Raw genomic sequence first — 15,686 nt, forward strand, 5'->3', positions numbered from 1 at the left:
AAACCTCGAACAGTCCTGTGTGGCCAAAACAAGACACTCAGAACATGACAAACCTCCCCGCTTAAGGTGCGAACTGCCGGTGGACCCCACACAAAGTCTAGGGGAGGGTCTGGTGGGCGTCTGTCCACTGGTGGCGCTTCTGGTGCTGGTCGTTGTCCCACCCCACCTATAGGTCAACCCCCGTTCCGTGGCCTCCTCCATTGTAACAGGCTGTCAATGTCGTTCTCCCTCAGACGAGGAGGAGCATGGATCGCGACCAAGATGCGGAGTAGGAGGTAATTCATTGATTTTTAATGGCAAACCACACAAACACTACAAATAAACAAAACAACAAACGTGACTAACTGCCAACAGTCCTGGTGGCAAACGCTAACACAGAAACAACACCCACAAAACACCAGTGAAACCTGGCGCCTAGTATGACTCTCAACAGAGACAACGATACACATGCCGTAATTGAATCATACCCTTACGTGGCTTCTCTCTCTCTCAACATTAGTGAACTAAATTTCTACCTGGAAGCTGAATGACAGTACACCCAACATATGGTAATATATAGACAAGAGAGCACATAAATCAGACTGCCCACCTCGTTGCAACGTTACTCTCGGCGACGCCTCTTTGTGTCTGACCCAATAAACGGGATAGAGCAGATAAAGAGCGCTAGTGCGCGGTTAAACACTGTCTCTCAATCTACTGTATTTATTCAGAATACTCCTACCTGTAATCAATCGCACTCCTTACATGATCGGAATTTATCCGCTCTCTCAACCAATGGAACTCATCTCATGATTAAAAATCAGCGGTTACCATGACTGAGCAGAGTTCAACGTATCGGTTGTCGTGTAGGGCAGCACCTGGATGATGGGTGGTTCCTGGTCTGGCATGTGTTGCTCTTTGCGATCCTGGCTGGCTGGCTCTGGCGGATTGCTGTGCTGGCTGGCTCTGGCGGATCTGGCTGCTGGCTTCTTGCGATTCCTGGCTTGGCGGGCTCGGCGATTCCTGCTGCGTGGTGAAGCTTCCTTGTCCGTGTGCTCTGTGGCGTGTGGCGTAGTCCGTGTGTGTCCGTGCGTTCTGTTGTGGTCTGGTCGATAGTGTAGTGTCGTCTAGTGTATGCCGGGCTTGGCGGTATATAGTCTTCTGCTGTGCGGTAGCTGCCTCTATATGTGTGTAGAGCTCCTCTGTGTCGTGGAGTCGCAGTGAGCTGATGTGCTGTGCTGTGTGCTGCGTGCGAGATCCTGTGCGGCGTGTGCGTGCTCTGTGCTCGTGGATTTTGCTCTGGTGTGTGTGCTGGCCGTCGTCATGTGTCACTAGTGCTGTGTCTGTGCCAGCTCCTGGCGCTCACCTGTGCTCAGCTTGCTCTGGCCGCTCGCAGAACTATGAACCTCCGTGGTCTAGGTCACTGTAACTTGCACTGCGATGCGACTACATGCAAGTGTGAACATTTGAACCCGGCCACCGTCGATGCAGGCCCTGGACTCTACACTCCTCCCTCGGGCGACAGCTCATAGACAAGAATACATATGGCTCTCGATTCGCAGATCGAGAAAAATCATCTAGTTAGGACAGGAATTCAACTGAGCCCGATGATTCATTCGAAGCCTACTCGAGATATTGAGAAACTGCAGTCAGCTGAGTAAGAGGCCAACAGGTACGAGTTCAACGAGTGCGGCGACTCGTGAATGAGAGGCTCTGTATTGACATGTTTCCTCTACTCCAACGGACAGGGCACCTACTGCTAGACTTTGCCTCCACTATGCGACTAGGTAACCAACGACCAACGCACTCAAGAATATTGCGAGGTCTCGGTTTACTTACAGTACGCTCACGTGATGGCTGTGCACGTGTTGGTAGGATGATCCCTTTCTGGCCTCATGCAACTAGACTAGTTACTGCTGTCAGAATCAGGTATACACTGTGACTCTGCGCTCGTGGTTGTTGTAGTTACAGACGGATCGAGGCTACCGATCTCCCCAGGGCGCATTTTCAGGAGTTGAGCGCCAACTCTGGGACAGTTACTCTGGCAGCTCTTGTGTCCGAGGTTCAGCACCGTAGCCATATTGACCTTCTCTTGGTGCTACCTGGTCGGCTCCATTTGGGGGCTCGGTAAACTAGGAAAATGCAGTCATTCACCCAGTTAACCGAGCGCAACAAGGAACACACCGCACAACTTCAACGGAAGTTATGCCGCAAGAAGGTAATTGGGAGTCAGCTAGTGCTGCAAGGATCGAGACTGTGAGCTTCCCGTGGTGCGTACCATAACCTGGTGTGGTTGAATTCCAACAGTGATGTCACAAAAAGCTTCAGCCACACATAAACATATAGGCCTAGCTGCCCCGGCTGATGCATGGTGCACCGAGTTCGCAAACAAGAGGAGCCCATACTGTTCACTCCATCAAGTGGTATCATATCGCAGTTTTGCGTCGTGTGCGACTACCAGCTAACATCAGTGTCTCTACAACCTGGGACTCTTTGTGGACGACAATCATCAGGAGGCTTTATATGCGTGATGCCTTTTAACAGTGTTCCGACATGACACGCGAACAGCAGAAAACTCGGCTGTCTTACTGAACGATAGCAACGCAATCGTCCAGTCAGAGAGTGAGTACGTGTAGAGATGTGCAAGGCAGGTGACAGACCACAAGCTCACCAGTGACGAGCGAGCGACACACCACAGCACAAGCACCGGGCTGCCAGTTCGCTACGCGTAGTCCCGGCGCAACTAATAATAACCATGTGCTGCTATATGGACACGGGTGACAGTGTGAGTGCCGTGGGAAACCAATAAAAATAATTATGATTGACCACACCACGCTCAAGCACACGATACCATGGCACATCAGCCTTGGAAGCACGGAGCCGCCCAACCCTTAAACGCTTGGAAGGTGGATGCCTCTATTTATAACCCCCTTGATGTAATTCGCACATTGTGTAAGAATCATTGTAAGAACACGAAGACCCCTTCTAGCTAATATACGATTTGCGTGGGAGGGGAAATAACCCTTACCGCACCGGCCTAGTCTATATGAACCCTCGTGCTGAGCAACCAGCCTGCTGTTTAGCTATAAAAGGCTAGGTCCGCTAACGATCTAGAGAAACCGTGAGGTGTTCTCCCGCGCTAGGAAGACTCTTACTATGGCGGTGGAGCCCTCAGTAATGACGTGTGTAGCGCGGGTCACGGTAAACACCAATAGTATCATTCGGTACTTCAACTGCATGCCTTCACTAAGAGGACTGATAATAGCGTGGGAGAAAGAGAACATATTGTGGTTTCATATTGATAGTATTCCTCGTGAATTCTTCGTGGCACTTGGCACGCTACAGGAGACACCAGTGCGCGTATACCTAACTGTGTTAACGTTAACATCTGAGTTCTGTATCTGGCCGACGGTAAGCGATCTCCAACCTTCTCGTACTTTCGGCATTTTTGGGGTGTGGCGTTAATCGTATGGTGCATCGCGAAGTCCAAGGTCATCATCCACAACACGCTTAGACCATTTGCCTAGGCTGCGACACCTACCGCCTCTATACCCCTTCCACCTCCTCCACATAAAATGAGAACCGTTTGTTGTTAGAACTTTTTGTCCCACACATTTTTGGTGGTGCCACTTTTGTTAGCTGATCAACTCATATCTGTATATTTAGATACCATCATTATAATATACCAATATAAATGTACTTACATGCACATAATTTCAACATATGGGCACAGAATTATTTCAGATAATGGCTATAGCACTAACGATTCTTTGAAACTTCAACTGGAATTTCTACTATTCCACCATGGAGCATTGCTTTGAGCATATCTAGTTCTACTAATTGTAACGTTCTTATGCTTTGCCCTAACTCGGCGAAGCCACTTCAAAGGACTGGAGCATTACTGTTCTCCTAGCCAGCATGATATTATGCTGGCACCACGATCACAGATGTCTTTGTTTTTCAAAATAAGAGTCCCCTGCCAAAGACCATTGCTAAACTTTTAGGGAATATAGATTTTTTTGTTCAACACTATGCAGTACCAACTTTTTCAAAGCGTATTGCAACCCACCTTTGAAAAAAGTACGTTTATTTCATTTTAGATTATTATACCAAGAATTTATTTTGAAAGTTTACACAAATACTGGTAGGTCTGGAAGCTATGGTGTAGGCTATAATATATTTAATATATATAAAAATTGCTGCCAACTCCCCAACGGGCTCGGGAGGGCGATCGAGTCATCGCGTCCTCCAAAACGATGACAGCTACAGCGCTTATTAACACCTGTCCGCTTAACTGGATGCCAGCGCACCAATGTTCGGAGAAACACCATTCAACTACGACCGAGCTCAGCCTGCAAGTGCCCGACTCTACAGAGTGCTACTAGAGCGTGATGACCAAGTAAACGCCCCCGCCAAACGCCTCCCTAACACCGGACGATTGCTGGGGAAATTGTGTTCGCCCTATGGACTCCCGGATCACGCTGGGGTACAACCGTTGCGCCACTCGGCCCCAGCTGGGTTTTCCCTGTATTCCGTGGTTTTTCCCACGAAAGAATATGTTTATTTGTAAAAACACTTTCGATACTTTTCGTGACTAGTTTCGCGGCCTTGCACTAGTACTCTTGGCCTGGATGGTTTTGACGCAGTGTCTGTCCTGGTTCTTATTCGCCTACATGCGAAATAAATGATGCGCCTGGTCACAACTCTCTGGCTCTCCTGCACCCGGACTTCTCACAGTAGGCACACCACCTTGACAGATTTCACACCTCCCATGGAGTCGGCAGGAGCAGAGCCCCGGTCAGAGGAGTCAGGAGTTGCATCCAGAACACTCGCAAATGCTGCAACATCTCGTGCCACGAATGGATCGCGTTGTGCAGACCATGGTGACCGCTGGGAATACAGGAAGTTCTGCACAACCAGGTCCTCTTTACCCGTCCCTCCTGGATCCAGTCCAGTGGAGCGTCTCTCCCTTCCCAGGAGTATTGATGGGACAGCAGAACAGGCAGGGTTCCTAGTTACAGCTGAGACCTATACCTGGCACCGCTTCACCCAGTTCCCTCGGGAAGGAGAGGTGGTCCGCCCTCGTCTCATGCCTCTCGGGGAGAGCGCTGGACTGGGCAAACGCCGCGTTCTTCTTCTCTCCACCGCATGTTGCCACTCCAGAGCATCTATAGTTGGACCACTTCTGAGGACTTCGGCTCTTCCACTTGAGGCAGACGAGGAGCACCCAGGAGTGCCCTGAATTTCCGACCTTGGCCGCCCGAGCAGGATGAACGACAGGGCCCTTATCGAACCACTACGATTGGCAGCCCTGCGCGAAAGAACGTCCCCTGCAGGAATGCCACCATGCACTTTGACCACTGTGGATCTGTCCATCTTGTTGGATAACTGGCTTTGAGTCACGGCCCGGCACGTCCAAGAGAGGGCTCTAGTCAGTTCCATCTCCAGCACCCCCGCTCCGGTTCCCATGGAGCGAGCTGGGGGGCTTAGCTCAGGAGAACTGGAGGAGGGGCCCTTCACATGCACCATCGTGGCGCAGAGGGCACACTGCCGGTCAGTGCCGGAGTTGGTCCCTCTGGGAGTCGAGCAGCAGGCAGGCACTCTTGGCGGTTCACCCCCCAGGTTGAGTCTGCATAACCTCATCCAGAGTCCTCTTGTTGTCCACCTGTTTGTACCTGTTTTTGTTTCCCTTAGTTTTCCCCGCATTCCCAGCATAAGGCACTTGTCGATTAAGGCGTAGCTGGAATTGTATCGACAGAGCGTTCACCCTTAGTTTAGGGATCCCCATTAGTTCCTGGGGTTAGACCTTTCCCCGGTTACACGCTCTGGATAGTTCGACCATGTAGGGTCCGGCTAATCAGGGAAGCCACCAGTCTCCCTGGCCATGCGTGATCAGGGGGTCACGAGGAGAAAATCCAGTCTCTTCCTTCACTGATCTCCTGCATTTCCCGTGATCTGGCCTTCCCTGGTTAGCTCATGCATGATCCACCATTTATGGTCAACAGAGGGCTCTCCACGGGTTTCGCGAGAGTGCTCGGGGACGTCTGTGTAGGGTTTCCGTTGGTGCTACACGGTTGGAAGTTTCAGACCAGTCTCCACCGCTGCGCTCCCCCCAGAATATTGCACGATTTGGCTTCTCGGCTTCTGTAAAAAGAAGGAGACTTCAATTATCCACCCCGTCGACGGGGATTTTGCGGATAAATCTCGCTGGTAGACGCGCCACTTCCCAGGAGTCACTTATCGCCCTGTCGCCCAAGCGGAGACGCGGCTATGGAGCATATGTCTCTGAATCCCTTGCGTCAGGGGGTACATTCGGTCCTCCACTTCGCCCGCCTCGCTCGGAGTTTCTTTTTTTGTGAAGAAGAAGAGGAGGTCTGCGCCCGTGGCATTGACTATAACGAGGTCTCAATCAGATCACGGTGACGGTACAGTACCCGCTACCTCTTCATCGCCACGGCGATTGAGTCAATGCACGAGAAGCATGCTTTTCATAAACTGGAATCTCAGGAGCGCGTACAACCTGCCTGACGTATCCGGAGGGAGACGAGTGAAGGACTGGCGTTTAATACCGACTCAGGGCATTCATGAGATACCTCGTCATTTGCCGTACGGGTTGAGAATGCCCATCAATCTTCCAACCTTTGTAGAGTGGAAAATTTTCAGGACCTGCACGGGCAGGGTTTAGTGGTGTATATCGATGACATTCTGATATTACTCCGCACTACGCGCCGAGCATGGTTCCTGCTGTGCGCAGGTACTTGGACGGACTTGTTTGAGCATGACCCTGTACGTCAAGGCTTGAGAAAATGCCTGTTCGTTCCAGTCAGCCGTCTCCTTCCTAGTATTGCATTCACATCAGGGGTGGAGATGGAGAGTGACCCGGCATTTTAGCCGTGCGTAATTGGCCGACTCCCACCAGGGTAAAGGAGGTGCAGCGGATTTTTAGGGTTTGCCAATACTACCGGAGATTATTCCTGGATTTTGGCCAGGTGGCGGCTCCTTTTACATCACTTTGCAAGGGGGGTCCTATACGTCGCAGTGGTTCAGTTGAGGCGGACGGGGGCTTTTGGGCACCTGAGAGCTCTGTGTTACCTCGGCCCCGTGCTGGCCCATCCGAATCCCTTCTTGGCGTTCATATATGGAGGTGACGCCGTCCGAGGTGTGATAGGAGCCTGCTCTCTCAGCCTCGGCACGCCACCGAAGCTACGCCCTGTGCTTTCTTCTCGAATAAGCTCAAAGCCCGGCGGAGCGAAACTATGAAGTGGGACCGGGAGCTGTTGGCTGTCGTTTAAGGCTTTGAAGGCGGTGGAGACATTGGCTGAGGGGGCTAAAACACCCTGTTCTCATCTGGACCTGACCACCGCAACCTGGAAGTACATCCGGGCAGCGAGGAGGACTGAATCCTCTGCAGGCAAGTGGGCCATGTTCGTTACCCGTTTTGTGTTGTACCCTGTCCTATAGACCAGGTTCCCAAGAATATGAAGGACAGACGCACTGTCCCGGCTGTATGACACGAGGAGCGGCCCATGGATCAGACTCCCATACTCCCGGCGCTCCTGCCTCCGTAGCGCCGGCGTGTGGGAGCGGGACGCGACATTGACAGCGTGCGTACAAGCCCACTCCCCTTCCAGTGTCTCCTCCGGGCATCTGTACGTCTCCGCTTCTGCGTCCGTGACCAGTTGATCTATTGGCCCAAACACGTACCCTCTCTGGTCAGTCTGGGGACCCGGTGCGGACGGTGCCGGTCTGCATGGGAATTACTGTGCCCACCTTGGCTATGCGACATGAGTTTATGATTCCTTCACTGCTTCGGACAGCGGTGCGACCCAGTTGCAAGGCTCCTAGGCACCGGCCCAGAGGTAAGTTACAACGGCTTACCCGGCCACAACGGCCGTTCGTCCGCACCGTGTCGGGTAATTCCTGACCGATTTCTTCCCTCCCTTCACAGGGAATCACTGCGATCCTGGTTGGTGTGGATCGTATTTTCTAAGCTCCTGTCGGTCTCCTCCCTTTGCCTGGTCTCCCTACGGCCCTTGCAGACGGACGGAGACCCGTTCACCCATATCTTCTGCACTACGGTGCCTGAGAATATAGTTCTTGATGGGCGACACAGTTACGTCGAGGATCTGGAAGGCGTTTTCATGGAAACGTCTTCGGGTCTCGGTCAGCCTTTAACCTCAGGTTTTCACCCCGAGATAACGGGCAGGTGGAGAGAGAGTTAAACCAGGATGTGGCTAGGTTCTGAGGTCCATATTGCCAGAACCGGCCGGAGAGTGGGCAGCGTTCGTTGCTGGGCAAGACTGGCCAGAACTCGCTCCGCATCATCTCACTAACCTCACCCCCTCCAGTCGTATGGGGTATCAGCCGTTCTGGCTCTCTTGGCATTCAGAGTCGAGACCCGAGGCTTCTCGCGGTGGAGACTGGTTCCGGCACGCCGAGGAAAATGTAGACGCCGCCACTGTCCACCTTCAGCGTCCGTGCTGCCGCCAGAACAGTGGGCGCAGATGTCACCGCAGTGAGACCCGGTGCAAAACCACCGGGGGACCGGGGTCTGCTCTCGACCTGGAAACCTGTCCCCTCGCCTTGCCGCTGCCGGAAGCTGTGCCCACGATCTCAAAGTCCTGCAGCGAGACTGTGAACGACCGTGTGTTACAGGTCGTCATAGCTCTGCGCGCGCTGCGCAGCCTGCTTTCCGAGGCTCCTCCTGCAATTACTCTCCTTGCCATTCTCTCGCTTCGTTCCGACTGGCCTCCTCGCTGTCCTTTGGTGTGCGGTCGGATATTCTGGCTCTGTGGCATCCAGAAGAATCTCGCATTGGACTCGATCCGAGAGGTGTCCTCCATGCGCCCAGTTGGACAATCCGCAGTGTGACGGCCGGTCTACCTACTCGCTTCCGTCCTTTGTCCATTCTGGCATTCGACAGGTTCTAGTCCTCGATTCTGGTGGCCGGGGTAAGATGGCTCTTTCCTGTCTAGTCGCTCGTGTCGCTCCAGCATGAGCAGAAGGAAGGAGCGATTGAGCGTCGTGCGACACGAAGAGTGACAAGTGGCTGTGCTAGGTTCCGGTTGGCGGATTTATTATTGTATAAGGTGCACCAAAAACACCTGTACATGAAATACATTAACCGATACAGAATACGTGATCCAACCGATCCGAAACAGTCCTGTGTGGCCCAAACACCAGACACAGGAACATGCACGCTACCCTTCTTTGTTGAATACGCTGGATCTGTCTGTATTAAAGTAACATGTCATTGAATAATACATTTTCTTCTTTTGAAAGACAAAATATCCATATTTTATATGGCAAGGACAAGAAAACAAACTTACTCTGGTCTTCTGGTTTTGAATCCAAAACATCCTGTTAAAAGAAAGAAAAGTTGTTGCTTATTTTGATCCAGTGGAATATGTACTATAGCTGTACTGAATATTGTAGTCAGGGTTAAAATCATGTATTTAGGGTAGTGATTTAGGTTTGTATGTGCAAGCAACTTTACCCATGGTGATGGTGGCTATTGCCCATGTGATGTGCAAATGGTAACAGCTAACAGTCAAATATTCCCCAGTACATCACATCAGTATTTAGGGCTAATGATTGGAGGCTGGATTCATCCATATTGCGAGAAGTATTGCGGATCGGCATTATGGCTTGACTGAAATTTAACTGCAATGTTCCAGAATTTGTGCGACTGCATTCACGGTAAATGTTGCATACCGTATGTTGGCTCAATCTGAAATTTGCTTTAAAATTTGACCGCGTATGGATTGAATCGAGACGTTAAAAATCTATATCCGGGCAGTTATACCATGGTGGGTGTCAGTGGGATGCCTATTCGCTGGAAATCTGCGTTTCAGTAAGATGAAGCATGTCAATTTGGGATCCCAGAACACCCGCTTCTTTCTCTCCAAGAACTTGCAGGGCCTCGGCACATAAAAAAGATCCCACCGTATGCATCGGGCAGACTGATTCACAGTGTTATAAACTTTACAAAACTAAGCGATACATCACATGGCCTGAAGTACGGTCACGTTTGTTGGTTTTGTATTTTGAAGTGTTTTGTTGATTTTTCATTCAATAATGAACACTAACCACTCTGCATCTTGGTCCGATCCATGCTCCTCCTCGTCTGAGGAGGAGAACGACTACGACAGCCGTTACATAAGCTTTTTATCTCTTCATGTAAATACTTTAAGTGGATACTTATTACAAAAGAAGACAATCATTAGTTGGTATATTTAAATACATGATCTCTGACTCTTCAGGACTTAATATTTTAGTGTTTGATGTTATAAATAGTGGAGGCAGTGTTTGTGTGGGGTGGGGGTGGGGTGGGGTGGGGTTTGGAGCATGTGCAGTTATAGGGTCTGACAAACTATTTCACATGAAGAGTGTTAATTTACTTTATTCTATTGTTTTGGTGATATGAAGGTTATAACTCAACTGCAGAGCAAGAAAACCCTTTACAGACAGATGCTCATCTCAAACTATCTCCTAAGAAAGGTGAGAGATATTGTGCATTAATACAGAGGATGCTGTATAACTTCTGGGTATGCACCAACTTTGCACCAACTTACCCTAGTGCACCATCTTACGCAAGATTAAGTCAGTATATTTTTGTTAGTTACACATTATCTTTCCCAGTTATTAGCTTTGTGTTCCATACCTCATTCTGGTTTATCATTGCAATTGTAGATGCATCAGCAAGATCCAGCAAGAAGACAGCAAAGTTCGGTAATGCGTCTCGTTTAAATACAATATAATTTCAGAAAATATTCATATGACATGTGAGACATTGAATTTCTCATTGCTATACTTTTTTAAATGTATTTTTTTCCAGATATAAATCAGGCACGCTCACATGAAGGTAATGGGCTGTGACACCAGAATCTGTTTTTCAACTCATTTAAATAACTAATAAAATAAAATACTTTCTCTGTCGTGTATAACTAAGCTTTAAATCACTGAAGATGAAATTACAATGAAAATAGTAAGTAAATAAATATTTTGTTTTCCTATTCTCCTCAGTGGATGTTACTCTGGATGTGGACACAGCTCACCCTAAACTGAAGATAGATGGGAAATCACTACAGTGGACCAATGAATCACAGCAGAGAAACATTAACATTGAGAACTGTTTTAATGAAGAGCCTTTTGTGTTGGGCAAAATGGGCAGTCCTTTGAAGACGTACTGGGAGGTGAATGTGAAGGAGAAGGATGACTGGGTGCTTGGCGTTGCCAAGGCAACGGCTAACAGGAAGGGGCCGTTGGCTTTCACTCCAACTAATGGATTCTGGGTAATCAGACTATCCAATGGGCAAAGACTTAAAGCCATGGAGGATGAAGAATGTGTTCTTGACAAAGGTATTCCAGATAAAGTTGGTATCTATCTGGATTATCAGGAAAGGAAGGTGACTTTTTTTAGTGCAGAAGAAGGTTCACTCATCTACTCATTTATCAATGGACCAAGTTATCAGGATGATGTCCGCCCACTTTTCTCACCCTGGAACAACGATGCAGATGCAATCACAATTTTGCCCATCTCGGCAACATAGAAAAACATAATTCATCACATACCCTACTTGTCAATAGCTTATTGTGGTATAAAGCTATGTGAATCCTTTTTGATTAAGTAATATAAAGAATTGTGGATTAATTCATATGATCCTTTGCTGTCATCAAACCAGGCATCAACGTTGTGTTTCATCTTCTTTATTAATATATTAGACATTCATTATTTCAGTAGTGTCTTGTGTGTGACATTAAACATGCATTTTTGTTGATTTGTGAAAAATACAAGTTCTTATTTGGTATCTGGTTGTAGATCTATTGATGACTAGGATTGAAAGAAACAACTACCATCTACTGGCTTGTATATAGTTGTTTTGAGAAGTTTGGTAATCATCCATCACATAAACCTTGATTATCTAAACAATGACCAACAATGCAATCTGGTTAGCCAGATTGTCACGCCCTGACCTTAGAGATCCTTTTTATGTCTCTATTTTGATTGGTCAGGGCGTGAGTTTGGGTGGGCATTCTATGTCTGGTGTTCTATGTTGTTCTATGTTTTGTATTTCTATGTGTTTTGTATTTCTTGGCCTGGTATGGTTCCCAATCAGAGGCAGCTGTCTATCGTTATCTCTGATTGAGAACCATACTTAGGTAGCCTCATCCCACCTGTGTTTTGTGGGTTGTTGTTTTCTGTCTTTGTGTCTGCACCAGACAGAACTGTTTCGGTTTCGTTCGTCTTTTTGTTGTTTTTGTTATTTAGTGTTCTGAGTTAAATAAATTTAACATGGACACTTACCACGCTGCGTTTTTGTAAGATCTTGACTACTCTTCATCAGACGAAGAGGAATATCGTTACACAGATACTTGACACAATATGTATATTGACCCAGTGACGCCTGTAGCTACTTGTCCAGTGCAACATCTAGTTAGACCATATCATTACAGATATTTCTACCAACATTTTAGTTTATTCAGTTATATGAAGCGATTCTATGATTTATTTTTTTAAATAACTGTCAGGACTTCCACCGAAGGTGGCTCCTCTCCCTGTTCGGGCGGCGCTCGGCGGTCGTCGTTGCAGGTCTACTAGCAGCTACCGATCCTTTTTCCTTTTCTTTTGGTTATGTCTGTTTTGTGTTTCACCTGGTTTCATTTTGGTTAATTAGGGGGGGTATTTATCTCGACATTTCCTTTTGGATTTTGTGCGGGATTGTTTTCGTTTGACTGTCAATGAGTTTGGGTTTCGTTTTCATTAGTTCATGTTTAACAGGTGGTTTTTCCCTGGACTGTGTCTGAGTGGGGTTTCGTGGCTACTGCTGTAGTCCGGTGTCCTGTTATTTTTTGAGCTGGTTGAATAAAACGCCCTTTTCTTCGGAACTTGTTTCTCCTGATCTGACAATAACTATGACTATAAAATATGAATATACAAAACATTAATATGACAAATTAGTATGACTAAACAAAATATGTTAGTCTGTACATCATTACAGCAGATGATATTGTCTGACTTTACAGTAATGAGTATTTACAGAATCAAAACAGAGAATTTTGAAGATTTTTACAGTTACATCTAAAAGGGGTAATCGTTCCATCTCACATTGCTCAGATCAGTGTGGGATAGAAGAAGTAATAGATAGAAGTAACTCAATCTTCACTAAGTAGAAATTGTTTAAGTGTAACGTCCTGACCAGAGTTCTTATGTGTTTTGCTTGTTTAGTGTTGGTCAGGACGTGAGCTGGGTGGGAATTCTATGTTGTGTGTCTAGTTCGTCTGTTTCTGTGTCCAGCCTAATATGGTTCTCAATCAGAGGCAGCTGTCAATCGTTGTCCCTGATTGAGAATCATATATATAGGTGGCTTGTTTGTGTTGGGGATTGTAGGTGGTTGTTTCCTGTCTCTGTGTTGTGTGCACCAGATAGGATGTCTCGGTTTTCACGTTTGTTGTTTTGTATTGTTGTAAGTGTTCACAGTTCGGTAAATTAAACATGTTAAACACTAACTGCGCTGCATTTTGGTCCTCTCCTTCATCCCAGGAAGAAAGCCGTTACAGAACCACCCAACAAACCCGGACCAAGCAGCGTGGAAACGGGCAGCAGCAACAGCAGCAGTGGTACAAGGAGGAATGGACATGCGAGGAGATTCTAGACAGAGAAGGACCCTGGGCGAGCCAGAGGAGTGTCGCCGCCCCAAAGCGGAGCTGGAGGCATCAAAAGCGGAGAGGCGGCATTATGAGGCGCTTGCAAGGCAGAGCGGCTGGAAACCCGAGAGGCTCACCAAAATTTTATGGGGGGGGGGGGCTAAAGGGTAGTGTGGCGAGGCAGGTAGGAACCTGCGCCCACTTCCCATGCTTACCGTGGAGAGCGGGAGTACGGCAGACACCGTGTTAGCGTAAGAGCGACGGTGTCTCCTGTACGTATGCTAGCCGGTGCGGGTTATTCCACTCCCCGACTGGGCGGCTAGAATGAGCATTGAGCCAAGTGCCATGAAGCCGGCTCAACATATCTGGCCTGCAGTACGCCTCCTCGGGCCGGTGTACATGGCACCAGCCTTACGAATGGTGTCCCCGGTTCGCCTACACAGCCCAGTGCAGGTTATTCACTCCCCGCACTGGACGGGCTACGGGGAGCATTCACCAGGTAAGGTTGGGCAGGCTCAGTGCTCAAGGGAGCCAGTACGCCTGCACGGTCCGGTATATCCAGCCACCTTCCCGCCCCAGCCCAGTACCATCAGTGCCGACACCACGCACCAGGCTTCCAGTGCGTCTCCAGAGCCCTGTTCCTCCTCCACGCACTCTCCTGTGGTGCGTGTCTCCAGTCCGTACCACCAGTTCCGGCACCACGCACCAGGCCTACTGTGCGCCTCAGCAGGTCAGAGTCAGCCGTCTGCCCAACGCCGCCTGCACTGCTCGTCTTCCCAGCGCGTCTGACCTCCGTCTTCCAGCGCCGTCTGAGCCATCCGTCTTCCCAGCGCATCTGAGCCATCCGTCTGCCCAGCGCCATCTGAGCAATCCGTCTGCCAGCGCCATCTGAGCCATCCGTCTGCCACCTCGCATCCTCCCCAGCGCCATCTGAGCCATCCGTCTGCCCAGCGCCATCCTGAGCATCCGTCGCCAGCGCCATCTGAGCCATCCGTCTGCCACGAGCCTTCAGAGCCGCCCGTCTGTCCCGAGCATTAGAGCCGTCCGTCAGTCAGGAGCTGCTAGAGCCGTCCGTCAGTCAGGAGCAGCCAGAGCCGCCAGCCAGTCAGGAGCTGCCAGAGCCGCCTGCAGTCAAGAGCTGCCCTCCAGTCATGAGCTGCCCGTCAGTCATGAGCTGCCCGCCAGTCATGAGCTGCCCGCCCAGTCATGAGCTGCCCGCCAGTCATGAGCTGCCCGCCAGTCATGAGTGCCCGCCAGTCATGAGCTGCCCTCCAGTCATGAGCTGCCCTACAGTCATGAGCTGCCCTATAGTCCGGAGCTGCCCTCAGTCCGGAGCTGCCACTCAGTCCGGAGCTGCCATTAGTCAGAGCGCCTCCTGCCTGGCTCTTCTGTCCTGAGCTACTCTCTGTCCTGAGCTACCTCTCTGGTCCCTGAGCTACCTCTCTGTCCTGAGCTACCTCTCTGTCCTGAGCTACCTCTGTGTCCTGAGCTCAACCTTCCTAAATCATGTGGGGGCCTTGGGGAGGATTCTTAGGCCAGGTCGTGGGCGAGGGTCGCCACTCAAAGGACGCTAAGGAGGGGACAAAGACAGTGGTGGAGTGGTTCCTCGTCGGCGCCGGAGCCGCACCGCGTACAGATGCCACACCAGACCCTCCTCTTGAGTTTTAGGGGTGCGTTCGGAGTCCGCACCTCAGGAGGGGGTACTGGTAACGTCCTGACCAGAGTTCTTATGTGTTTTGCTTGTTTAGTGTTGGTCAGGACGTGAGCTGGGTGGGAATTCTATGTTGTGTGTCTAGTTTGTCTGTTTCTGTGTCCAGCCTAATATGGTTCTCAATCAGAGGCAGCTGTGTCAATCGTTGTCCCTGATTGAGAATCATATATAGGTGGCTTTTTTGTGTTGGGGATTGTGGTGGGTGGTTGTTTCCTGTCTTCTGTGTTTTGTGTGCACCAGATAGGACTGTCTCGGTTTTCACGTTTGTTGTTTTGTATTGTTGTAAGTGTTCACAGTTCGGTAAATTAAACATGTTGAACACTAACTGCGCTGCATTTTGATCCTCTCC

The 15,686-nt window shown here is 49.4% G+C and overlaps 1 protein-coding gene across 15 annotated transcripts in view; it reads left to right on the top strand.

Moving 5' to 3' along the window:
* LOC111960041 (butyrophilin subfamily 1 member A1) overlaps window positions 1–12,867 on the top strand; it is a 35,058-nt gene extending 22,191 nt beyond the window's left edge. For 9 of the 15 annotated variants that reach the window (XM_070437836.1, XM_070437842.1, XM_070437839.1 and 6 more), the window contains 4 exons: window positions 10,408–10,479; window positions 10,672–10,710; window positions 10,817–10,843; window positions 11,005–12,285. In XM_070437836.1, coding sequence (XP_070293937.1) covers window positions 10,408–10,479; window positions 10,672–10,710; window positions 10,817–10,843; window positions 11,005–11,531 — 665 coding nt within the window. In that variant the 3' untranslated portion in view covers window positions 11,532–12,285. The other 6 variants (XR_011475023.1, XR_011475024.1, XM_070437843.1 and 3 more) reach the window with 4 other exon arrangements.
* Window positions 12,868–15,686: the final 2,819 nt, after the last annotated feature.

This window comes from Salvelinus sp. IW2-2015, linkage group LG37, assembly GCF_002910315.2.
Source record: "Salvelinus sp. IW2-2015 linkage group LG37, ASM291031v2, whole genome shotgun sequence".
Taxonomy (NCBI): domain Eukaryota; kingdom Metazoa; phylum Chordata; class Actinopteri; order Salmoniformes; family Salmonidae; genus Salvelinus; species Salvelinus sp. IW2-2015.